Source organism: Carettochelys insculpta, chromosome 26 (assembly GCF_033958435.1).
Source record: "Carettochelys insculpta isolate YL-2023 chromosome 26, ASM3395843v1, whole genome shotgun sequence".
NCBI lineage: Eukaryota > Metazoa > Chordata > Testudines > Carettochelyidae > Carettochelys > Carettochelys insculpta.
In genome coordinates, this window is record NC_134162.1 from 10,934,093 (window position 1) to 10,958,724 (window position 24,632).

The 24,632-nt window shown below is 49.8% G+C and overlaps 1 protein-coding gene across 1 annotated transcript in view; it reads right to left on the minus strand.

Annotated features, from left to right (window-relative positions):
* Positions 1 to 5,275: 5,275 nt before the first annotated feature.
* Positions 5,276 to 24,632, minus strand: part of SLC41A1 (solute carrier family 41 member 1) — a 35,062-nt gene continuing 15,705 nt past the window's right edge. The window contains exons 3-11 of the mRNA XM_074977621.1: positions 24,038 to 24,145; positions 17,185 to 17,256; positions 16,785 to 16,929; positions 16,556 to 16,702; positions 14,765 to 14,912; positions 13,562 to 13,641; positions 12,534 to 12,668; positions 10,474 to 10,622; positions 5,276 to 7,526 (exon numbers count right to left, since the gene is read on the minus strand). Coding sequence (XP_074833722.1) covers positions 7,341 to 7,526; positions 10,474 to 10,622; positions 12,534 to 12,668; positions 13,562 to 13,641; positions 14,765 to 14,912; positions 16,556 to 16,702; positions 16,785 to 16,929; positions 17,185 to 17,256; positions 24,038 to 24,145 — 1,170 coding nt within the window. The 3' untranslated portion in view covers positions 5,276 to 7,340. The remainder of the gene's footprint in view (positions 7,527 to 10,473; positions 10,623 to 12,533; positions 12,669 to 13,561; positions 13,642 to 14,764; positions 14,913 to 16,555; positions 16,703 to 16,784; positions 16,930 to 17,184; positions 17,257 to 24,037; positions 24,146 to 24,632) is intronic.

The window sequence follows — 24,632 nt, forward strand, 5'->3', positions numbered from 1 at the left end:
AGCCACCACCCCTTTGCCATCTGCTGTCATGTGAGGCGGTCAGGTGGCTCACCAAAGCCCAGCCTCACCAGGAAAACTACACTACCCATCAGGCATCTCGGGACCAAGTGAGACGGTGCAGGGAAGCTGTGGGGCATGGGGCTCCTGGGAAATGTAGTCTAAAGGGAGAAGAGTGGCAAATTTCTATTCTTAAAGGGACACGCTGTGCTTTTTGTCACGAGACCTCTGCCTCTGCGCACCAGTGTTTCCTGTAAGCAAAGCACTTGTGCAAACACCCAGGAGATATTCATATGCTGCCCAATTGGTTACCAGAGTACTCACAGTTTCCCACAGCCAGTGGCCTATGTTTCTACTGGTGGTGCACATCTGCACATGACTTATTGGACATAAAATTTATTCTGCCCATAGATGGAAATAATTAAGGGGGAAAACTTCTCTGTACTGTTGGACCTGCCATTCTACGTGCAGCACAGAAATAAACTTTGCAGACTGAGAGATGGAGAATTCCCATCTCTGAGACGAGGAGGCAGTGCAGCCTATATAGGGCAGTAGGGGGAGGAGGCGACAGGATTCCTGAGATCTAATCTCACCTCCACTGCTGCCTGGCTTTAGCCTAGGTCACAGAGCATCCGATGGACTCAGGACTCCTGCCAGCGGCCTGCTGAGGAGCAATGCACAAGCCATGTCTCTGCTCATGCCTCAGTTTCCCCTTCTGTAGAAAGGGAATTATGACATTGACTGCCTTTGTAAAGCCCTTTGAGATCTACTGATGAAAAGTAGTCTCTAATAGGCAATAGTTGTTGCTATTTAATGACTTTTTCATTCAAGGTATTGCTTAAAGTCACAAAAGGATAGCTCAGTGGCTAGCTCATTAGCCTACTAAACCTGGGGTTGTGAGTTCAGCCCTTGAGTGGGGCCATTTAGTGATCTAGGATAAATAGATTTAAAAAATAATCTGCCAGGGATGGTGCTTGGTTGTACTGTGGGGGCATGGATGGGAGTCAATGACCTCTCAAGGTCCCTTTTAGATATATGTGTATATATCTCAATAAAGTGTGCTGACATACACCCTCTGCCCATTTCATGCATTTTTTTTTATTTCAGTTATTAGAACTGGTTGACATTTGCAAATTTTGATTTTCAACTTATTAGGGCATTGAAATTCCAAATATGAAAAAGGCTGAATTCATCACATTTTCTTTTTTTAAGTCACAAATAGTTGACCCTATTTCTCTTTCAGTCTGATATCTGGTCAACATTTTTAAATGTCTAATTTTTGATGAAAAAAATGTTTGGTTCAAATTTTGATAAAAAAAAGATAAACTTGTTTCCAACTTCCCTCCCATATTTTCCAGCCATGTCAAAGAAACTGACTCTTCAGCTCACACATTGTGTCCTAAGTGTATTAACTATATCCAATATTGACTGTAAGCTCTTCAGAGAACACATAGTAGCCTCAACAAGTGAATGTAGACTGCACTCAATAAGCAGAATATTGCTCACTGACTTCAAAGGAGTAAAGCGAGGTTGGGTTAAGAGTTACTAAACAAATGGAAATTGTCAGAAGAAAAACACTAGATAAGCATATAATGACCTACTACCACTACCCTTATACTTGGCAGAATGTAGTCATAGGCCCTGTAGTGCTAAGATCTAATGGAGATTCTCATTCAACTCAGGTTGTAAGGGCTTGGGCATTTAAAACAGGAGGAACTGCATCTGATCCTGGTTACAAAGTCTCAAACTGCCAGAGATCAGCAATTTCAGCATTAAGTACGAATTGAGATTGTGTACTGTATGTGGCAGGGACTGTAATTCACTGTGTTTCTATAGCACAGTGAGGTTCCTTCCATGGTTGAGACCTGTAGACACTATCACACACTAATGATAAATGACTAAACACGAAGGATGGATTGAAGAAACAACATGCAAAAGGTCTCCTAAAATCTGGGTCAGGGATTAAGGAATTATGACTTTTTTTAAAAAGATTGTTGTAAAGACCAACAATCCGAGCAGGTTTGAAGGTTTTGCTCCTCTGGATCAGATCCCCTGTTTGAAAATTAAATTCACAACACGGAGGAGTGTGAGACCAGCAGGATGAACAAGATGCAAGCAGCTGGGAGTATTACCACCTGTAACGGTATCTCACCCCAGTCTCTGCAGTCTCATGATCACGGAATTTCACTTTTAGAAAAGAAACCTCAAATTCTAGACATTGCAGTTATACAGAAAAATTGGAGTCAGATCAGAGAGACTTCAACAGGTCTCACTGGTTTTCACTTGTTCTTAACACAGTGAGATAGCTTGGGTTGGCTTCAGAAAATACAAAGTGACCCTTGCTCAGCAGAGCAGTCAAAAAGCACATCCTTACAGGATAATAAATGGTCCCTGGTCTTAACACAAAAAAAGGGAAGTCTGCAGCTGTAGAGACAGCAGTGATGGCTACGGCTCCAGCACCAGCCCGTCCGGGCACGTGCTTAGCATTCACTGTGCGTGGGCCAGACAGCCTTTGTGATGTAGACCTTGCTGAACAGGGGATAGGAGAAGTGGAGATACACATTAATGGAGATGCCTTGCCATCAGAGATTGCGATTACAAAAACAGCAAAAGGTTGTGACGTTCATCACACAGCTGAACTAACAGCATTCTCCACTCATACCTCACATTAAATTTACAGGGAACCATCTGAACACAGAGCAGGGGCTGGGATGGATAGAGGCTGGCAGACTGCAATCTATCTTTTTCATTGGACACATGTTGCTTGTTATGCACACAAACTTCTACACGTATTCCACCACTCATTACAAGCAGAGGCACTAGAGAGCATCAAGATAAGCCTGCAATGGCCCAGAGAAAGATCTTTAATCAAGGGGCTGCTGCACTTGACATGTGTTAAAGCACGATGTACTAGGTGAGATATTATTAATTCAGACAATGTACCATATGCCCCCTGTAATATTTCGCCCCAGCCTCTGGGGTCTCATAAGCATAGGATCTTGCTTTTAGAAAAGGAAACCTGAAGTTCTAACCATTGCACTTATATATAAAAACTGGAAAATTCTCGTCGTCAGTTTAATTTTCTCAGAATTTCCAGATCTGAAGAAGTGGGTCTATCTCACAAAAGATCATCACCTAATAAATTACTTTGTTAGTCTTTAAAGTGCTACAGGACTACTTTTTTGTTTTGTGAAGATACACACTAACAGGGCTACCTCTCTGTAACTATTTACCATGTTCCAGATCAATTATTAAGCCAGATGTGCTTCATGAATAAACCACTCATGCAAACCCCTTAGTAGTAACAGAGACAGGAGAGCAACCTTTGACCTGTAGGGTGAATGCCTTTTGAAATACCCTCCAAATTGACCTCACCGCCCTCTCAGTGATCCTGCTTGCTGAGTGGCTAAGCTGCCGAAACTTCCTTGTTGAAGTTTATAATCCTGGAACCAAAAGGTTATCCATAAAGGTGATGGGCAAGCTGTTCTGCACGTCATAGCCGCTCCTGGAGATCACCGACCACTGAAGTGTTGGTTTTCCAAGAAGCCTCTCAAATTTAAAACTTAAAAAAGGCGTTTTGGTTGAAGTTCCCATTTTGTTGAGAAACAATTTCTATTTAAAACGTGGAAATGTTTCAACCAGTGAAGTCCCCCTCTAGTGCCAGCAGGGATAGCCACACGTTTCTCTTTGCAAACGGGGGATGGGGGCTAGTGACTGGATGGGATCTTGCTCCAATAGGTGCCAGGCAGTTCCCATCCTCTTCAAGGATGCTGGTGGGATCTAGACCTGGAGGGGGCTTTCAGCTGGCATTCTGTTTGCATTATGTAGCTATTAGGGAGCATCTTATGAACTTTAAGAGCAGGGCCTTGGCCTGGTATCCCTGGCCAAGAGGCCCGCTGTGTGCTCCTTTGGGGTCTTCTTTCAGCCCAGGGGTAGCTGAATGTGAAGCAGTAGTGTAAGTTTGGGGATCCTCCTCGATGGACTCTACTAAAGAATTTCCCCAATGCTCCCCCACCATGGGTGGCAGCTGAAGGTGCAGTTAGGGAAGCCAAGCCTCAGCCCTGCCCCTTTCACCTCAAAGCTCCACCTCTTCCACAACCTTCCCTCCTGGCTGGCTAGGGAGCTGGGCTGCTATGTCACACCCCCAAGCCTTGCTGGGGATGGGAAATAAGAGGAAATTTTGGGAAGGCATTGCCTTCCCTTGCCAACACTACCCTCCTTTCACTACCCTACCCTGCAGATCCATCTGCAGCCCCACCTTTCCTCAGCTGACACGGCTGCCCAAAAGCACTTTATCACTAAGGACTTTTACGTGGTCAGGCCTCAGCATGCTTTAAGTATTTCATTTGAAATCCACAATGCCCTTATCTAAGTACAGGATCATAGCAGCATTTACAATTCAGTCTGTTTCTTTGGAGAGGTTCCTAGAATGAAGAACATAAGACTGGACCACCCTCGGTTCAGTTCCCTGCCAGAATAAAGATACACTCTGCATTTTCTAGGAGGGAGTCTGATTTTAAGGGCCTTGGACAATGGCGTTTCCTCCACATGATGTGGGAGATTGTACCACTCCAACAAGTCTCCCAAGCCAGGGGAAATCTTCTGTAACAGTCTGTTTCTCCCAAGCTTGTTCCCAACTTTTGGGGATTTCATCTGTGCCCAATTCAGCATGCAAAGTTTACATCATTACGGAAGGTGCCTTCTGAGGAACCAAACAAGCATGCACTTGACAGTTTTCCAGAGCTGCCCCAATTTGCTTCACATCCATTGTATATGAGCGGGGTCTATGCTAGTTTTACGCTGCATAAGACATACAGGGTGTTATTAAATAGCCAATTCCTTATCAGACAGGGCTGTACATGCCAGCATGAAACCAGTAACCTTGGCTACCACCAGAGCAACTGGATTTTCTTCTCTTTGTTTACAGAAAAGTGCAAGTATGATATCCGGGTAGAACTGGTATGGGTGTGAACAAAAATCAGGCCCCTCAGCTGAAGACACTGCTTTGTAAGCTGAGTGCTTGGGCAGCAACCCAGGAGAGATTCAGGTGCCTGTCCACCTGATTAGCAGAGTTCCCAGAGGTTACAGCATGTGTTTCTATCGATAGTGTGCACCCACCTGTGCCTTCATGCAAACAAAATGTATTCTGCACATGGCTGGAGAATATTAGAGGGAAACACTGCTCCTACTGCAGAAGGACAGGTTTTAACTAATCAGGTGAGCAATGTTCAGAAATGATGTCTTCAAGAAAAAAAGTAGGCCACAATCCACATAAATAAATGCCATCTTTATTTTACCAAATATAATTTAAATCCATGAAGTTGATATTTGTCAATACAGTTATACCCACTATAAATATTTAAGACTGTCTTTTCTAATTTTCATACAAAGAGGAAACCAATATTCTCTTCATCTGCAGCCAGACTGAAAGCACACATGCATTTGGGTTCATCTGGTGAAAAATTAAAGACAAATTGTCCTTCAAAGCTCTTTTAAATGTAAATTAAGTTCTTACTCTTCTCTCCGTGTGGTAAAAATTTAGGTACGTCACCCAAGCAGAATTATGGCTCTTCAAACAATTGTCTTTCCCTCCCTTGGTTTGCGGCTGAGACCATGGTAAATTAGTCTCTTTCACTGGCAAAGTCTTTAGTTGGATAACTGAGCAGTGATGTGACATGTAAAACAGGAGGAGGGGGTCTACTAAAAGCTTAAGTGTTAGGGACAGGAAATCTCAACTGTATCCCTCCATACAGGGCATGGAATCAAGTGAACAATTTTCTGCATTAGTTAAAAATGAGGTGAAAGAGAAGGTCCCCAAGAAATTGAGACATGAAGGCTGGGGGAGAAAAAATCTGAACTTCAAAGCTACAATCAGAAGTGACCTTTGAAGAGAGCGGCTCTGAGGACTTCCAACAGAAGCAAAAGCCATCTGGAAATGCACACCCTACTAGCACAGGTACCTGCACAACGATGTCCTATTAAGAGCTGTCATTCTGTGATTTAAGTCAAGTCTCCCTTCCAAATACTCAGTACAAAAAGGAGAGAATCCTGCTAACAGTGTGAAACAGGAAATTATTTTTCTTTTAGTTCCTTTTAGACAGTGGTCCCTCTGCTCTTATCTTTCCAGCATGCAAGTCACTAAACATGGTTTGGTTTAGACATCAAATATAGGTTCATGCATTTTTTGGTATTCGTTCCTGCCATCAGTCCATAAGAAAACTCCCATTTTAGTTTCAATCTTGTTAACATGCCTGGCCTTAAATGCTAGCTCTGAAGCGCAGGGAAAGCCCCAAGCCAATTCCAGACTGAAATTTTGCAGCCTGGGTCGAGTGCCAGTCATGACAGATATGCTTGGCTGGGCTGTTGCAGTCTTGCTCAGCCCATAGTAAGGGCAAGGTGGGGTGATCTACCCAGAAAATCCCTCCTTCCCCAGGGAGCCAAGGTGTGGCCATATTTATAGTCTCATGCTGCTAGCACAGAGCAGCAGCAATCACTCCTTGAAATTCAGCCTCATTTAGTTGAGGTCAAAACTCTACACAGCATATTAACTGTCACTTCCCACTTGTTTAACAGAACAGCCAGGTCTCTGGGAGAAGTCCCCAAAGAGAAAAACAATTGTTTTAAGGAGCCTGCAGTAGAGATATAGAAGTTGACCCTGTATCAGAAAATAAGAGCCCCTAGAAAGGTGCAGGGGTGTGTTTCATAAATGAGGAATGCATTTTAATTTTGCTCTTTAAAAAAATTCAAAGACCTACATGCAATTAAAAATCCAGCAACTTTAGGGTTATGTTTTAAAGCCTCAAATAAACAAGGTAAGCATTCCTGCAGGCCTGGGAGTGGTTGTTTAAAGAGATCTTACCAGTACATTCAAGCTAATACAATGGCCAAGATCTTGCTTGGTTTAGAACCCAGGCATAAAAAGAAGGACTCTGGGGGAGGTTTATAGTTTACAGGTCACTCCCCGCAGGGAGCTGCCTGCTCAGTTTATAATTAAAATAAGCCTGAATCATATCTGGACCACTGAATGCTTATGAATCTTAAGAGTGACCCTCTACCTCTAGTGACAGGTGCAGGGGTGGGCTTCCTTAATAATCCGACTGGTCAATCAACATTTCCAATATAACCTTGGTTCAAACACTACAGCTATAAAATTGCACTTGGTGATTGTCTTTTACACTTGTTTTTTGCCCTTCCTAAAACTAGATTTTTTTCTGTACAAACTTGGCTTGAAATATAAACCGCATAAGATTCCCATTGAAAATAATGAGAATCCAGTATCAAAGCTGAAGTCCCAAAAGGAAACAGAAGAAAGGGAGGGATAAAAGAAGAGAAAATGGGGAGGACTAGTCTCCCACATCCGTGTCCCGGTCGCCAATGAGCCAGAGAATGTGGAAACTGAGAGCCAAGAGACCTGTCCCAAGCAGGTCACCCAGCGCTGTCAAGTATGGGATGGAAAAGTTGTCGGGATCTAGTCCCCTGCCCCACATCCAGTGCACCATCCAGTCGGCAATGTAGAGAAGAATAAGAACCTGGAAGACAGACAAGGAGGAGAGAACCATGTTAGTAACTAATCCGGACCTTCACGCTCCGTTCTGCACCAGGGCAAAGCTCTCCTCTTGGATTCTTCTAATCCTTCATGTTCAGGCACTTGCAATTCAGCCGGACTGAAGTGCAAGACCCTGTCACTCCCATTCAAGGCTAAGGAACAGCTCATAGAACAGTAAGGGACCGGCTGCTGAGCGGAACTGTCCTCCAGCAAAGAAAAGCCAAAGAAGTGCTGCAGTGCACATTTCAGACTGGGGGCGAAGAGAGGCATGCCCACAGGCATGCCTCTAGGTGGCACAAGAAGAGGAGAGCTGTGCCTCTAATTCCCCTTTGTAAACCTCCTCATGCATCACTAATGGATGATTGTAGGTGTACAAGAGAACTCACAGCAAGTGGGCTGAAAACTGCCAAAAATGAGGCAAATCTTATCCACATCCGAATTTTGCAGCTCAGATCACTTGTCTAACCAAAGGGGGGGAAAAAAAAAAAAAAGCAAGGCAAGTGGATATAGGGCCAGGGAGATGGAGGCAGGAGACAATGCCAAGTTCACACAGGGGGACCTCAGAGGTGAGCAAGAAGCCCTCCGAAAGGGCAGCAGAATCTTGGCTTCCTAAGGACAGGACAGTGGCCTCTGAGCAGTGATCAGAATCCCCAGCTGGCCAGGTTCTTGTGTTTGCTCTAGAACACCACTGAGGATATCCTGCGTCAGTGGTTTGTGCTGAGTCTGAAGCAAATCCAGGAGAAAGGCTTACAAATCCACCTGACAGCAGGGTTAGGTACAGGCATTTGAAGCCATCAATTTTGTGGCCTGAGCAAGGGCTGGAAGCCAAGGCTGCCTCCTTCACTACAATCCACTTCATTACTCAGGAACGCCCACTTTGCTCACACAGCATAGCTTCCCACAGTGCTCTCTGCAGGGGGAAAGAGCAGTAGGGACTTTAGAAAGTGGTTGCTAACAGAAGCTTCCCCTCACATGTCAAGTACACAGCAGGGATTCACAAGAGATCGGCTGCCTTGTCTAGCATGCTCTACTTTTCTTTCTTGTGGATGCTCTGACTCATTTCCTGCAGCTCCGCTCCCTTGTTGATTTTAGGGGAATGCTAAAACCAGCAACAACTTCCACAAGGACCAGGAGCTGGCTGTGTGAAGTAGGATGACTGGTTGGCCACAGTCTCCCCTCTGTCTGCCTGTGTAGGAAGGGAGGGATATATTGGCTGCCTCAGTCTCCTGCAGTGCCAAAATCCCCACTCAGCTCCCTGAATGCATATTCTTTGCTGTAAACACTGATCACTGTTGTACACCAAATAGGTTAGGAGTATGGGAGCCCAATGCTGACAGCCCAGCCAAGGGAGGAAGAACCCTACAAGTCACATGAGGCACCGCACATTTCACATCCTGTTTTCCCTGTCACACTGCTTGGATGCTGCTATATCCCTGCAAGGTGTTCTTGGCTATTTGCAGCCAGGGAAGCCAATTTCCTGCTCCTGAGGATTTTAAAAGTCAAGCACAGGTTGCAAAGTGACAGAAAGCAGCAGGAAAGTCGAGAAAGTGCCCGGAGCACAGAATGAAGTCTGATGCACTCATCTTCATAGGACTGCTGAAGGAGACAGGACCACATCAGTTTACAATGTGCTGCTCTATTACAGGGGAATGTTAATTTTACTCCTTTGTTGGCCATTTGCGAGATGCTGAGCTCCCCACAGGGAACACACACTCAAGGGAGGAATATAACAGACAAGGACAGAGAGAGGGGGACTCTGAAAAAGCCAGTCCCACATGACCGCGTCAGGTAGGTAGGTCCTTAGGTTGCCCACATGAGCGTCCAAACACCTCCCAGTCATGTGTTCAGGGAGATGACTGACATCTGTCATGTGCCTCTCACTTTCCCCTTCCTGCCCACTACTCCCAAGTAAGGCGGTGCGCACAGAGAGCACTGGGTACAGGAAAGAGCACACAGTCAGGCCTGCTGCCAGGGGAGAAGGTGCACAGGAACCCGTAGCTTCAGCTGCCACCACTGATGAACGAGTAGTGGCAGCTGCCAGAGCCCGGGGGCTCTTTGAAGTGCCTCGGTAGTGCTGCTCCACTGCTCTGCGCAGCTCTGAGAAACGGGGGGCAGAGGGTGCTCCCAAGCTGACTGCCCTTGACCCTGCCCCTTCTGCTCTTGGCTCTGCCCCTTCCAGGGACATGGAGCTGGGGCCCCTCCCATCCTGCCTCAGTGTACCTGAATCTCACACCAGAGATGCATTAGATCAGGGTCAGCAGATGCCCATTTCACACCCTGTTCTTAGTCAGGAGAAGAGGTATGTTGTGTAAGCTCCCTGGAGCAGGGACAGGCACTATACAGTGCCTCACTCAGAGGGGTCCTGGAGCATGTTGGGGGATACAAACAATGAAGAGGTGTTTTGTATTTGTCCCAAGTGCCAGAATAATGTCATCTGGCCTTGTAGCTCTGCACTGTGCCGATTCCCTTTCCATGGGGAAAGCATCTGCCTCCATCCCACTTCTGTGGTCTGTCTACACCAAGGAGCAGCTACCAATCCGGATTCCTCTTATTTTTCTATCTGTGGGTGGAATAAATTTTGTTATGTGCACCAAAGCATATGGTGCTGTACACCACCCACAGAAGAACAGGCTGCCAGCTGTGGGTGCTCTGCTAATCATCTGGGCAGCAGCTGAATCTCTCCTGGTTGGCCGCCCAAACACGCAGTTTACAGTGAACACTAATGCTAAGGGGTCCCACTGAACTGGTTCTGAAACTGTTTTCTCTGCTAGTGCAGACGAGACGAAACGCTGTTTTCAGGCTCAGGAGGGGAACCCATTGCAGCAGCAGGCTAGTTTGCTCCTGCAGGTGGTCCCTGCTTCAGCCTGGGGATCATGAACCCAGGCAATGATTCATGCATAGAAGGCCAGTCAGGCAAAGCCAGCTCTTACCTGGAGAAGTGCAGCTGTCATGTAGAAGACTATGAAGATCAGAGTGAGTGTGGTGTGCCCACCCTGCATGGAGCTGATGGTGTAAAGGAAAACCAAGTGCCCAGGAACCACTAAGAGGAAGAGCACGCGGGCAGAGCGGGAATTCACATCTAGAGGAGAAATGGAGAGAATGAAGCTCAGGTTTTGAACAGATCATGCTACTCCACAGACAGCGCTCTAGGTGCCAGGGAGGAGGTGTCAGCAGACTATGTGCTCTTGATCACATGCCATGACATATTGCAGTGGTGGGCAACCTGTGGCCATGGACCCCCAGCTGTCCCACTCCCTCACGTGGCTCTCATGCACTGGGGCATCGGAGCCATGCACTTCCTTGCTGCTCCCCCTCCCTCCTAGCACTTTTGGTGTGCACAAATCACCTTATTTGTACTCTGCTCATGCTCCTCCTCCTTCCCCCTAGAGCTGGAATGCTGAGAATCAGCTGTCTGCAACATTCCAGCTCTGGAGGGAGGGGGAGCCAGAAGGGAGTGCAAATGAGGCCATTCACAGCTCCTCGGGAAGTGCTGAGAGGGAGGGGAAAGAGCAGGGAAAATCAAGGATTTAATGCCCCAGTGTGTGACAGGCATGTGGGGGAGGGAGGGCTGCAGGGGCCCATGGAGGAGGACCACTCCTGTGGCCCAATCACCCTTCATGGTTGCGCATCGCTGGCATATTGGCTCTAGTTACCTTTGTGCCGTTATGCTCCTCGCACTGAGAGACCCACCCATACTGGAATTGGTTAGAGACAGCACAGTACTGCTCCACATACAGAGAGGAAACCCGGGGCAGGGGAACAAAGAGGTGCTACCCAGATACAGTGGCTACAGAAGTGGCATCTATCAGCAGGTCCCTGGCGCATAGCTTTCTGTAATACCCAGGGAGGATGAATCCCCCTTAGTGAACTCAGAAGAACAACTAGAACGAGGAGGAGTTTGGTGCTGCCAAGGCGAATCTGCTCCCTTCTGGTGCTTGGTTTTTGACTCTCTGAGTAGGTCTACACAGCAAAGTCATAGCGAAAGAACAACTGTTAATATCCTAGCATCCACACAACCTGGCTAGACAGACATGATTTCAAAACAGCAGTTGACTTATTTCGAAATTGGTAAATCTCATTCTACTAGGAATAGCGCTATTGCAAAATAGCTGCTGTTAAGACAGGGAATAGAGTCTATTTTGAAGTAAGCGACAGGGTGTCCAGTGGCACTATTGCAAAATAGGCTCTCTGGGTGTAGACACTAAGCCTTGTTTCAAAATGCATTTGTGTGTGTAGCAGTGTTATTGCAAAATAAGACATTCTGTAATAGCTTATCTTGAAATAAGGCAGCTGTGTGGACACATCCTCTGTCTGGAAGCTGCCCTACACCCTTGTTATAACAAGCAAGGCTGACCCCTGAGACCATGAAGCACCACACAGACACGCTGCTCGTGGCTGCCCTGCCTTCCATGGCCAGCCCAACCTGCTCCTCCATCACAGGCAGCTCCTCCCACCACCATCACCATCACCCCCCCCCAGCATGGTAGAGAATTTTAGCACCTACATGGCACGAAATGCAAGTGAGGATTCCCTCATCAGTGTACCTCCCTCCCACACGTCCATCCTCACTCATGACATCTGGGGCTGCTCCTAAATAATGGAAACATTATGGAGCCTCTACAAACAGGAGCTGTTTCTGCAGCTGAGGCCAGGCCAAGCTCCTGGCAACCTCCAGGCCAGGATTTCAAGAGTGAGAGGGAAGAAGTTGTTTCAATGCTGGGGAGTCAGAGGCACACCTGACATCACGGTAGCCTTGTTTTCTCAACTCAGAAGGGATGCATCCCATTCACCACAATAGCAGGACACTGACCGTGTCTGTGAGCCGGCCAGGCTGTCTGCCTCCTAGCTGATCTCTGCTCCCATTTCCTTCCCATGCATTACCCCTCCCCAAGTGCATGCTGAGCCAAGTAAGCCTCAAGCCATGGCAAGATCCTAGTGCAGTGAACTCAAAAATCCCCCAGAGCATAACAAGAGGGTGTGGACCACACACCTGAACTGAAGAAACTGCTGCAAGGGCTGGGGCACTTGCGGGGCGCCATCTCTGAGCTCTCGCCGGGCACGCCACTCATGTGGAGGTAAGTGGAGATGCGACTAGCCTGGACAGCCACCAGATTGCCACCAACACCTGCCAGGCAGAGGAAGGAACAGTGAGAGGCGTGCAAGTCAACCCTTGCAAAACTCAGATGCACTTAGGATGTCAGGACCCATGTTAAACTTGGTTGACCTTTGAATTTCAACCTTTTCATGCCCCTGCAACTGTCAGGTGAGCAGGTGAACAAGTCCCCTCTTGTTCCTCACAGGCAGAGGAATTCCTTCCCTGTGTTGTCAGAAAGCAGCTGCAACTGGTTCCATTACAGATCAAGCTGTCAGCCCTACAACAGGATTTCTGGCCCACATTCCACTTTTTGCATCCTGCCAAAACTGGAGAGAAAGCACGCTGCTCCACAACCTCCTTTTACTCCCATTGAGATAACTGCACTGTAGCAGAGCACTGCTTATATGCAATGTGTTGGACACAAAAACAACAGGCCCATCTCTGCAGTGCGTTGAAAACTACTAAGAATGTCGTTTTAAACACTGCACGTAACCTGTGGAACTCACTGCCACAAGCCCAAGAGATGTGCAGCATTTTTAAATGCATGGGACATATGGATAATGAGAAGACCCACACTTGTGTTAGCAAAAGAGCCTCAAGCACTAAAAGGTTCAGACTCGGGCTCAAGGGGCAGGGAAGAGCATCAGATGTAAAGACACTTAAGTGCACAGATGTATCTTCACTGAAATAACCCCAGAGTAGAACACATGCTATTCTGTCACCAGCAGGAGCAAACTCTCTGCAGAATGGCTGAGTTGCTTTAACATCCCGTCTCAGGCCAAGAGCCAAAACCCCATTGGCCTCTCCAGAGGCAGTCTCCTAAATCATTTGTGAAAATGGGACTTGGGCACTTTTGAGGATTCTACCCTGCCTCTGGCAGGCACTGCTGAGGGGGGCTCTTGGACAGAGCAAAAAGAACTCACCGTTAATCACCGGCGTGAAGACTGCCATCCCTGCAAAGTTGGGATCTGACACAGTTTTGTCCAATATTAACCCTCCAACACTGCAAAGGGAAGACATAGAAGAGATCATGACCTCTGAAATGATCCAAGACTTCCAAGGAATCTGGAGGGTTGAATTTACGGAGGCATGAGAAAACGCCCACTGCTTGTGCTGCAGGTTACTGCAACTGTGCGCCCTTCTCAGGCACCTCAACACCCATTTACGCAACAGCAGCAGTTGCACATAGGCTCTAGGATCTCTTAAAGCTGGCGTATAATAGGAAAGCATTAATGGAGAAGAGAGATAGGACGTCCTATTAACCGGAGCCACATGGTCTCTGTTTTCAGCTCCCCACTTAGAGAACAGGGATAACAATATGTCCTTCCCCATACTTGTTGGTACAAGGACCGTCTCACTGGGGGTTTGCAGCGTACCCTGCCAGATGCAGCCCTTATCCAGGTGGGACCCATAGATACCAAGGTGACAGCAAACCGATAGTTACCGGGGGGCCATGTTTACAACATGTTTGTTTGGTGCATGTAGAAATTTGTTTGCTGTACAGTGGGTAAAATTCTGCCCTGCATTCCAAGGAGCTGCCTCCCAGATTGCATAGGTTGAGGGAGTAGAATTGGCCCACACAGGCTCAAGGAATGGGATACTCCTGCTCTATTACTGGAGAAGAGCCTCGGCAATAGATCTGAACTTGATCACTTGGAACAGTTTAATTCCACCACCTCCATTTTTTATGCACCACCCAGATGCAGAGCAGATGTGTGGGGGTGCACGGGGCATCACATGCACCCTGACAGTGTTGACCTCACCCCACGCTGCTTCTGGTGAGTGCATGGGCAGTCACGCCTCTTCCCCAGAGGGGCAGGACTGCCCTCTGCTCACCCTCAGGCCACACCACTCCAGGATAATGGGGGAGACTGCCCCCACATTTATTGGAAGAGGTGCAGCACTTCAGCAGGAAGAGGCAGGCGGACTGGAGCAGGAGAGGGGGTGGAGCAAGGGTGTGGGGAGGGAGGGGCACATGCAAAACAGGAGGAGGGAGCACATGGCTGGTGCCCACCTTCAGAACCCCCTGCACCAGTTGCCTCTGCCCAGGTGAGCACATGAAGGGAAGCAAAGGGTCCCCTTCCTGGTGGGGCTGGGGGAATGGTCATCATTTTATGCCTTCCTACCTGCTAATGGCCATGGCAATGACGACTGGCTCCCAGCCAGAGTAGAGCACCTCCCGGGTCACCGGATTCCTCTTGGCAACGATGAACCAGAGTGGCAGCAGAGCTATGAAGAAGACACACACCAAAGGATTCACGTATGGTTTGTCCTCTGAAAAAGAGAAGCAAGAAATCAACAAGCCATCCCAGGAAGACATCCTGGGTGCACTGCTCACTAGCAGCCTTGGACAGCCAACCTGATGCCATTTCCCCTCTGACACCAGGGACAAACTCACTCCTCTGGGAGCAAGAGAGCTTGCGAGAACCACACACAGCCACCCACCCCTTGGGATTTATGCTGCCCAGTTTCCACCCTCTCACCCCTGTCCAGCCTTCACCTGCTGGCTGAAATCTAGTAGCCATCCCTCTCCTTGGAACATAGCTGATATGTCCCAACCAAGGAGACAGCCCCAGCTCTGCTACTAGGGACCAAAGGTCCCGGTCAACAATGTGGGTGAGGGAGAGGTGCAGGGGCTCAGGGCTGTCAAGGCTGGGGGAGAGAGGTATTCCTCTGGTTCCGGCAGCCTGGCAGGACTACCAAGGGGCTTTAGGGCTGCAGCCCAGGACCCTGGACTGGAGGGACTCTTAGCCAAAGGCTGCAGCCCCTAAAGCCCCTGTGTCCCAGGCAGGCAAGAAGCTGCTCCATGAGCTGCTGTGCCGTCCCCCCAAGCTGAAGTCGCATTACCATGAGTGCCAAGAAGCTGTCCCTGCAGCTCCCATTGGCTGGAAATCATGACCAACTGGAGCTGTGGGGGGCGGGGGGTAGGGTCCACAGTCACCTGTTCCCAGCCCCACCAAATGGGAGCTGCCCCAGGTACACACCCCACAACTCAATCCAGTGGCCCAGCCCTGAGTCCTCTCTCCCACTCTAGCTCCCTCCTGAACTGCAAACCCCAAACCTAAGCCACCTCTTGCACCCCACTTCCACACCACCCTCCTGTCCCAAGCCCGCTCCCACGTTCCAAACCCCTTTGTCCTAGCCTGGAGCCTCCTCCCACAACCCAGAGCCTCCACCCACACTCCAAACACCTCGGCCCCACCCCCGCCACAGGCTGTCTGTGAGCAGAATGCATCTCGTTAGGCGCGCCAACAGGAAGGTGCTGCGTTGCACAACATCTCCATATTGGGGCAAGTAACAACACTCATTCTGCACACAGAAGGGGCCCTCACTTAGCGACAGCTTCACACAGCTCTCCCAAGCCTTTCACTGACCCGGCTTTTAGCCAACAACCCGCTCCTTGCCCATCTGACAGGGAGGATGCACCTGTGTGGTCTATGAAGACCGGTGACATTTTTCTCTCCTCCCCGCAGTTCTCTCTGAACATACCTATGGCCAGGTCTACACTAGCTCGAAAAGTTGATTTAAGATAGGCAATCCCAGCTACCCCAATTGTGTAGCTGGAGTCGACGTAGCCTAGATCGATTTTTCTGGCTGTCCCTACAGTGGGAGGTCAACAGGAGAGTTTCTCCCGTTGACCTCCCTTACTCCTCGCAACAGTGAGGAGTTCCCAGGGCGATGGTAGAACCCTGACGGCTTGATTTAGCGCACTTCTACAAGGCATGCTAAATCGAACCCTGAACACTCTATGGGGACCAAGTCCATCTCCCGCTAAGTACACACGTATCCTCAGAGTGGCAGCCTCACGAGCAGGCATTACCGAGAGCCCCAACCAACGAAGCAGCACAGAGGGCACAACACAAGGGAAATCCTACAGCACACATCAGGAGAGGAGAGGGATACCTCTCTCTTCTCACCCAGTTCTTTGTAGAGGCCCCAGCTGATCCCTGAAAGCAGCGCCAAGGTGATGAGATCCCCCAGGCTGGCCGCAATTGGCGTGGCCACGTTATCCGGGTTGATCCCCATCTTCCTGGAGCCAATGATGACTCCAATCATAATCATGCCTAGGCCCAGAGGAAGAAACAGTGTCAGCCTGAGGATCCTGTGGCTAACGCCACATGTGTGGGGCCGGTGTTAGCGTCTTACCCAGCACGAGCGAGGCGATGAAGGCTGTGGCGACGCTGCTGGCACACAGCAGGATGGCGTGGCCAATGCTGAAGTGCCCATCTGGGATCCAGCCAAAGATCACGGCAGCGATAGAAGCCAGGAAACCGACCACCGTCGCTTGGACCTAGCGAACACACGTGGGGAAGAGGGCATGTTAAACCAGACCCGGTTTGGAAAGAGAGAAAGCACAGTCCCAGTCCTACCTGGATTAGTTGCTAGGAAGCAGATATGGCAGTTTACCTGAAGGCAAACCTTTACATAGGATTAATTACAGCACAAGAAGCTTTTCCACCAGCCATCCAGCATTGGGATTTAAACCCTCCTTCAAAATGGTCAGTACCACAGTCACCAAGCCATGCTCATTTCCCACTGAGTTTACCTGAATCAGAGCCATGTTCCCCGTTATCATCCTCCAGAGCTCCTTCGGGGTGTCCATTTGCCCAATATTAGCCTGGAAGAAGAGATCATGGTAAAACTGAGCTCTGCGCAGGGGGTTAGTGCTCAGTGAGCTTACAATGGCTGGAGGTTTGCCCTCCATCCGTCCGCCTGCCCATGATTCCTCAGAGACCCCCAAGCCCTCTGGGAGGTGACTCAGTAGAAAAGTCTATTTGTGAAGGCCCCAGTGACACTAGGCATCAGCAGAGCAGCAGGGTGTGGGTACTAGCAAGGTGGCTTCTTGCCTCCCACCCCCAGCTGAGCAGGGAAGGCACTGCGGAGTCAAGAGGGCTCCCCATGATTTTGGGGTTTCCAAGATCATCAATTCTTGTGGGGTGCAAGCTTCTCTTCTGTGCACATCTGCCGGCTCAGTGAAGGGGCAGCAGATGATCAGCTATTTCACACTACAGCCCCATGTATACAACCTGGCCGGGGGGTGGGAGAGGATGCTTGACTTCTAAGCCCCAAACCATACTCCATTCCCCTTAATTGCCTTCATTCTCCTGGCTGCAGAAGGAGGGTTAAGACGAAGGCCACAACCGTAGAGCAACAATTCAGGGTCTGCAGACTTGGATTCCAGAGCACTGGTCAGACAATCTGCCAGCCAATCTGCCCTTGCTTGTCATTTCCCAACGGAGCGCCTAATGCCACCCCACGCTGCCAGTTCAGGCTCACCCTGTCCTGGGTCATGCTGCTCCCACAGCTGGCCAAAGGGCACCACATCCCCGCTCTGCTATCAGAATGTGCCGTAAGGGCCAATAAGCAGGAAGGCCAGGGGGATGGCCACGAGCTTCCCTCTTTTAAAATAACAACATGTAAACAAAGCTGAAGCCCCAGGGAAGTCTGGCCAGTGTGAGGAAGCAGCCCCAACACACAGGGTTGGTTTAGCAGTCAGACGGCTGCAAAAGGCACTCATCGGTTTAAACAGAAGGGACTGAAGGTCGCTGTAAACTGGCAGTGGACAACTTGGCCATCTTGCAACACTTGTGCAGAGTCTGTGCTGAAGGGCCTGCCACCCTTCAGTAGCAACTAGCGTGTCCTGGGCACAGCGCCGTTCAGGTCTGTAGGCCAGGTGTGAGCAAAGTAGGGGTGCGGGCCCCAGCCAGGGGGGTATGAAATTTCATAAGGGGGTGCAGCAGAATTGGCTGCTGGGTCTCAGGCTCATCCATCTAATTAAAAAACATTGAAATTTGTTCCTTTTTGTGTGTTCACATTTCTATACCAATTAATAGAAGCTTCTACATTCCACTGACTTAATTTTCCTACACATGATGAACAGGTTGGCTTATGAACATAGCCAACATTTCCACTGGTTTGGATGACATTAGACAGGTTGGGCGTGGGGGTTCTGCTAATTATAGGGACAAAAAGTGGGACCCGACATAGGAAGTTTGTGCACCCCTGTTCTAGGCCATTTAAAGACAAGAAGAATCACAGCACCACCACAGAAGCAGACTAAAGATCACCAGGCCCAATTTAATACCAGAAACTGATGCACAGAGAGAGGAAGTGACAAGGCAAGGGTCACAGAGACCGAGTGTCCGAAATAGAACCCAGACATCCTGACTGCTAGCCCCCAGCTTGAACACAAGCCTGTGCAGAGCCAGCAAACTAGTGTGCTTCAGGGAACCCTCTGCACAAGGCCATTAACAGCTAGACGTGATGTGTTGGCAGCTTCCTTCCCTCCAGTTTCTGTGCCAGAGAGAAATCAAGGTCAAGCTGTAAGAGCTCAAACCGGCAGGCTTTCCCTATTTCCCAGTTCCAGACACTTCAGGACATTTCCAAAGCCCCTTCCGAACCAGAGACTGCCAAGATTCTGATAAAGCACTTCACCCACTGTTGAAATGCAGCCATTTCTCGGGTGGAGCACGGCAGCTCTCAACTGTCGAGAACGGGAAGGATGGGGAAAAAGCAGCCAACCCAGTTGGACAGATCAATTTAGTAAAACAGTCCAGTTGTCCAAGTCAGAATGTAGCCATGACTCAAGGGTTACATCCCTCCCCTTGCACAAGGCATCAAAGAAGTTGACCTACAACGTCCAGGAAGTCGTGTCTCATTTGAATGCAGTCCCCAGGCCTCAAGTCACCAGGGCACATGGCACGAGGAAGAGCATTAGTGCCGGAAAATAAATCTTAAGACACGAAGGGCAGGTCTACACTAAAAATCTGACCTAAGATACATAAAACCAGCAATGAGAACCGTGTAGCTGGAGTCAATGTTCTTTATGGTGAATTTCTGGTGCAGCCCCACAGTGGTAGGTCAATGGGAGAAATTCTCTTGTTAACATCCTTTACGCCTTGTGACTATGAGAAGTCCTGAGATTGACAGGAGCACCCTGAGGGTTTGATTTAGCCTGTCCCTACTAGGCATGCTAAATCAAATTTGGAAGATCAACTGCAGCACCATCAATCTTCTGCCTAGGTTTAAAGGGCATACTCGGCTACTCCTGAAGCCTAGCCAGTTGAGGGAGGGGAAAGCAGCAAAGACAAGGGCATCTGGCACATACCCACAGGTATTTTAGTCCAACATGAAGTAGGATTTCAAACCCCTGCCATCAGTTCAGGATTAACAATGACTTGGCTGTAGCCAGTAGCAACTAGATTTTAAATCCCCTAACAGGAAAGTTTTGCTTCGCAATTATGAAAGGAACTGCTGGGGGAGCCACCGGGCAGCGTTAATGAGGAATCTGCAGTCTCTGGAAGCCATTCCAGGCTGCTGTCCTGCAGAGGCCATGAAGCCCCTGCACCCCAAGTGGTTTCTTTGAGAAGGGCTCTGTGCTGCCACTCTACAGGGGGTCTCCTCTGCCTACGAAGGAACAGGGGGAATAAAAGCAAGCCAGATGGGCCGTCTGATCCCATCACACACGTGTGCAGAAGGGAACCTGAGGCAGTCAAGCAGAAAAGAGTTTAGCAGTGTCTGAGGTGGTACACCACCCCCTGCACCATGCTATCCCTGATCTCCTTATGGGCCAGAAGTCAAGTTATTTCCTCCACACCAGTCAGATCAAGGTCCTGGCATGACCATAGGCAGCACAAGGAGACCTAGCTGGCAGGCTGACCTGGGGCACCCAATGCCAGAGGGAGACAGGTCATTGCTCCCTCTATGTCTTGGTTCTCTTGTGCGATGGACAGACAGGGAGATGGGAAAGTTCTGCACAGCGCAGGTCAATTTAGTTCCCTGCCCAGGCCCCAGTCCTCTGCCAGCAGCAGGGTTATGAAGGACATGACCAGAAGAAGTGATGTTATCCTGTCTTCATCTCAGAAGAGCCAAGCTCTGAGCTCAGGCAAGCAGAGGGGCTGCACACAGCCAGCCAAGGAAACGACTCATTCCCCCCACAAGACCCCACATCCCTTACAAGCACCAAACAATAAGGCTGAAACAAAACAGCTTTGTTTCCCCAAGTGGAGGAGCAAACAGAGTCTGGCATGTGCCGACATGAGCTTCACCAGTCTGCCTCTGGCAGAACTGCAGCTGGCGTCTGCTCCCACTTGGCACGAGGAGGAGGGACAAGCCTGTTCCCACCATCAGCCGGAGCCACGGAGACGAGCACTGAGATGGGCCCTGGCAGCCAGAGTGGCGTGCCAGGCCTGACTTGGCACCGTCACGTCCTGCCCAGCTCTCTGCTTGCTTCTTTGGAGTTGGGGGGCAGAGCCCAGAGCTTCAGAGGCTCCATTCAAGGAGGAACAGGAACTGCTTCACTTGGCACCAGTAGTGCACAGAGCCGAACCAAGAGCTAACCCACATGGTGCCTCTGTCTTGCTACTCACGCCAGTGCTAGCAAGAGAGCACTGATTCTGCAGTGAGGACTAGAGATTCCTTCACTTCCCTCTCTGCAGGCTAGATGCCCAGGATCAGCTGCCCCGGAACACTGAGCTAGTGTGACGCAGCAACACAAGAGAGTCCCCATGCACCGGGACACGGACCTGCAGAACACATGGGAACATAGCAGCCGGCCAGTGCGGGTGTGGAGCTGCAGCATGAAGAGAGGAAGACACAGCCGAGATTGGTTTGAGAGCCGGCTCTTCTGTCGATAAGCAACAGCTGGGCAATGGCCTGCTGGCATGAGGGCACAGTTGGGACAATGGGAGTAGCAGCTTAGGGAGGTACTCATGGGCAGAGGGAATACTCTGGGACTCAGAGTTGGCTCTACCCAGCTCAGTTAGGGCTCTCATGCAATGAAGAGGCAGGGCAGAGGCAGAGACACATGCTGCTCTCTCAACGGTGTCTACCAGCTGTGCCCATCGCTTTTGTCCAACCTGATAGTGCCATGGGAAGTCCTGGGGATGCCTGGCCCCCGCCCCAAGTCGTCTCAGCCATTTCTGAGCACAGTTTCCTGCCTCTCTGCACCCTGCAGACCAGTCCGGACTGTTTGCTGCAAAAGCTGCACCTCTGAATGTGGTAATTCCATGGGTGTGGAGAGTTAGGAGTCGAGCCGGACAGCAGCTGGTACTTTTGTGCTGTGCGAGTCACAGCTGTGGACCTATTGTGGGGTGTGCTGCGAGGCATGGAAACAGCCAACCGTCACCTGTTGTCACGCCCTGGAAGAATGTGCTTTATGGAACGGGAGGAGAATTTCCAATCCCTAACAGGAAAGGATTCCAGGCCTCCAGCACTGCTCTGGGGACGGAATGCTGCATGAGCACCAGCACACTGACAGAAGGAGTTCAGTTGTAACTGGACTAATGCGGTATTCAGGAGTGCCTCAGCTGTGTCACTCACACAGATGCAATGCCCAATCCTGCCCGAACACCAGCTTCCCGAGGCTTTTAACCAGGATGCCAATGCCCTCAGCAGGAAAGTGCTAGACAGGAGAACTTACCTCCAACCTCGCCCTGCAGCAGGAGCCTCTCAAACCACTGCAGCCTTGGCCACTCTCAGGCTCACCCCTGCCTCCTCTTGGGACATTTCTGCATTGAGTTTCCTGAATCAGATCCCCTCCAACCAGATCAGAACTCTCCTGGCTAACAAACATTCACACCCCTCTTCTGGATCCAGGGCTGCTTCCAAGCAGAGCAGCACCCAGGGCAGGAGAGAGCTGATTTTACCCAGTCCTCCAGCCCGAATCATATTTAAAACCTTCCCAAACTGCCAAGTGTGACAGAGCCATTTTCTGCAATATTCTGAATACGCCTTAGTGAATTAAGTTGAATGCCTTTGGGGTCCATCCTATTAAGAATGGTGTGGTTTGTGTATTATTGTAGGAAGGTGCATAGCTTTCCCAGAAGTCAGGCTAACATGGACCCTGGGGAAATGTTAGAAACTTTAAACAAAATGTTTGTGACAAGATGTGTGAAGTGGGTTTCACTGGCGGAACTAGAGAAGCCCTTTTAAGCTATGTCCTGGGGAGAAAAACCCACGGTTTACTGATTACCTGCACCTGGAAACTCCAGATCAAAGACACGCCCCCCACCCCGAGCTACACAAAAGAAGTATTAAACCTCACAGCAGTGTACGATTGCTGAACCAAGGCTGTTACTGGAGTGTGATCTGCTTCTGACAGTTCTCAGCTTATTGAATATTGTGGGCTGGATCCCATCTTACCTGTTTGGCCCTCAGGCTGTCACATGGGCTGCTAGTCCGTGCTGACTGGACTGCAAGAGGACAGGGCTCTCCCTAGGCACATGTGAAACATGGGGCTGTGTACAGCACCCAACTTCCAGGTAAAGCCCCAGGCCCCCCCAGCAGGAGCTGGGAGGGGGAGGGATTGGGGGAGAAGCCCCAGGCCCCCACAGCTGTGGGGAGGCCAGGGGTTGGCGTAGGGGGAGAAGCCACAAGCCCCTTGCAGGTGCTGTGTGGGTGGAGGCAGAAGATGAAAAGAAGAGAAGCACCTGGGCACTGACAGAAGCTGGGAGGGGCCCTCAGTCATGTAGGGTCCCATAATTTGTAAGGGCAGCCCAGCAAGTGGCCCACGGGCCGCAGGATGAGAACCATGGGCAGGCAGTCTGACTTGTGCTGGGAACACCACGGTGAAGACAGGGAACTGCTCAGCCAGAAGAGACCCCAGGGAGAGAGATGCACAGCAGACAGCGGGAGCCCTTGCTGGAGCACTGAGGGGAAATACAGAGGTAGTCGCCCTGCGCTGTGACAGGAACCACTTCTGCTCACTGCTCGTCTGACTGAACCCCAAAGGCTGCCTACCTATGAGCTTAAAAATCAGTTCTTCTCTTCCGCCCACCCCGGAAAGGGGTTCCTTTTCTCTCTCGTGACGCACCCTGTCAATCAAAGCGGGGTAGGAGCAACAGCGGTGGGGGCAGGTGTCGTGGGCACTGGAGCCCTGTGAAGATAGTTCAGGTGGAGAGCGAGGAAGGCAGACAGGAAATAGCTCTGTCAGGATGGAATCACAAAGAGGAGACCTTCCTTCATAAAGTGGCAGATGGGAGAGGGTAACAGTCATCCCAACTACAGGAACACTTGCTAAGGTGTCACAATGCAACCACACTGAGAAGCACCGTGAGCTCCTGGCCTCAGAGGGCAAAGCCAAAGGAGCGAGCAGACTGGCACTGGTCAGGGAGAGGCTGGGACAGCATGGGATAGAGAAAGGAAACCAGTCGAGTTTGGGAGACTGGGAAACCCACAACGGTGCAGTTCAGAGCACCTGCATAACGAAGCGCCTTTATCCAGGCAAATCCACCAGTGATTTAAGCCACCATCAAGTCACAGGCAGGGGCAAAGGAGTGCATAGGCAGAGGCTATGTGGCAGCAATTGCTGCTCTGTCATAACCCCTCCACACTACAGACAAAGACGAGCAGACACGGAATTCCCCTCCCCAGCCCCTGAGCCCATCGAGGATACTCACAGCTGTAGAAAGACGAGATGCCAGTGTCATCTCGAGGTTCCCCTTCAGTCCCAGCAGCGCAGGAACCAGGATAAATACTTCAGTCACATATTTGAACACATCCCAATGCTGCAAGACAAAGGAGTTTATTCTATTGTATAATAAACAGACTTAGTGCAGACGTAACAGCTGCAGACTAAGCTCTCTGGGGGGGGCAAGAATGGTCCCTTTGTTCTCTCTGGACAGCACCTAGCACAATGGGTTCTGACTCCATGCTTGGGGTTATCAGATACTACAACGTAAGACCAGCCAGGCTGCAGAGGAGTTTAATTTATAGCTCTCCATCCCTCAGAAGTAAATCTATGGCAAGCGATAACGCAGAGCCCATAATTACTGTAACGGCCCAACCTCAAAGGCACTGACCATACCCCACCAGCTGTGCCTCGGTTCCTCCAAGCTGTTTGCAAAGTGGTTTCAAGCACTGGAGGGCTTGTTTCCTACAGCAATAAGTGGAGTCACCCCTCCACCTGCTACTGCAGTACAACAGGAAGGATGAGAAGTCCTGCACTGTGTCACTCTTTGTCCCAGGGAAGCACAATGGTTAGCGCCTGCTCTC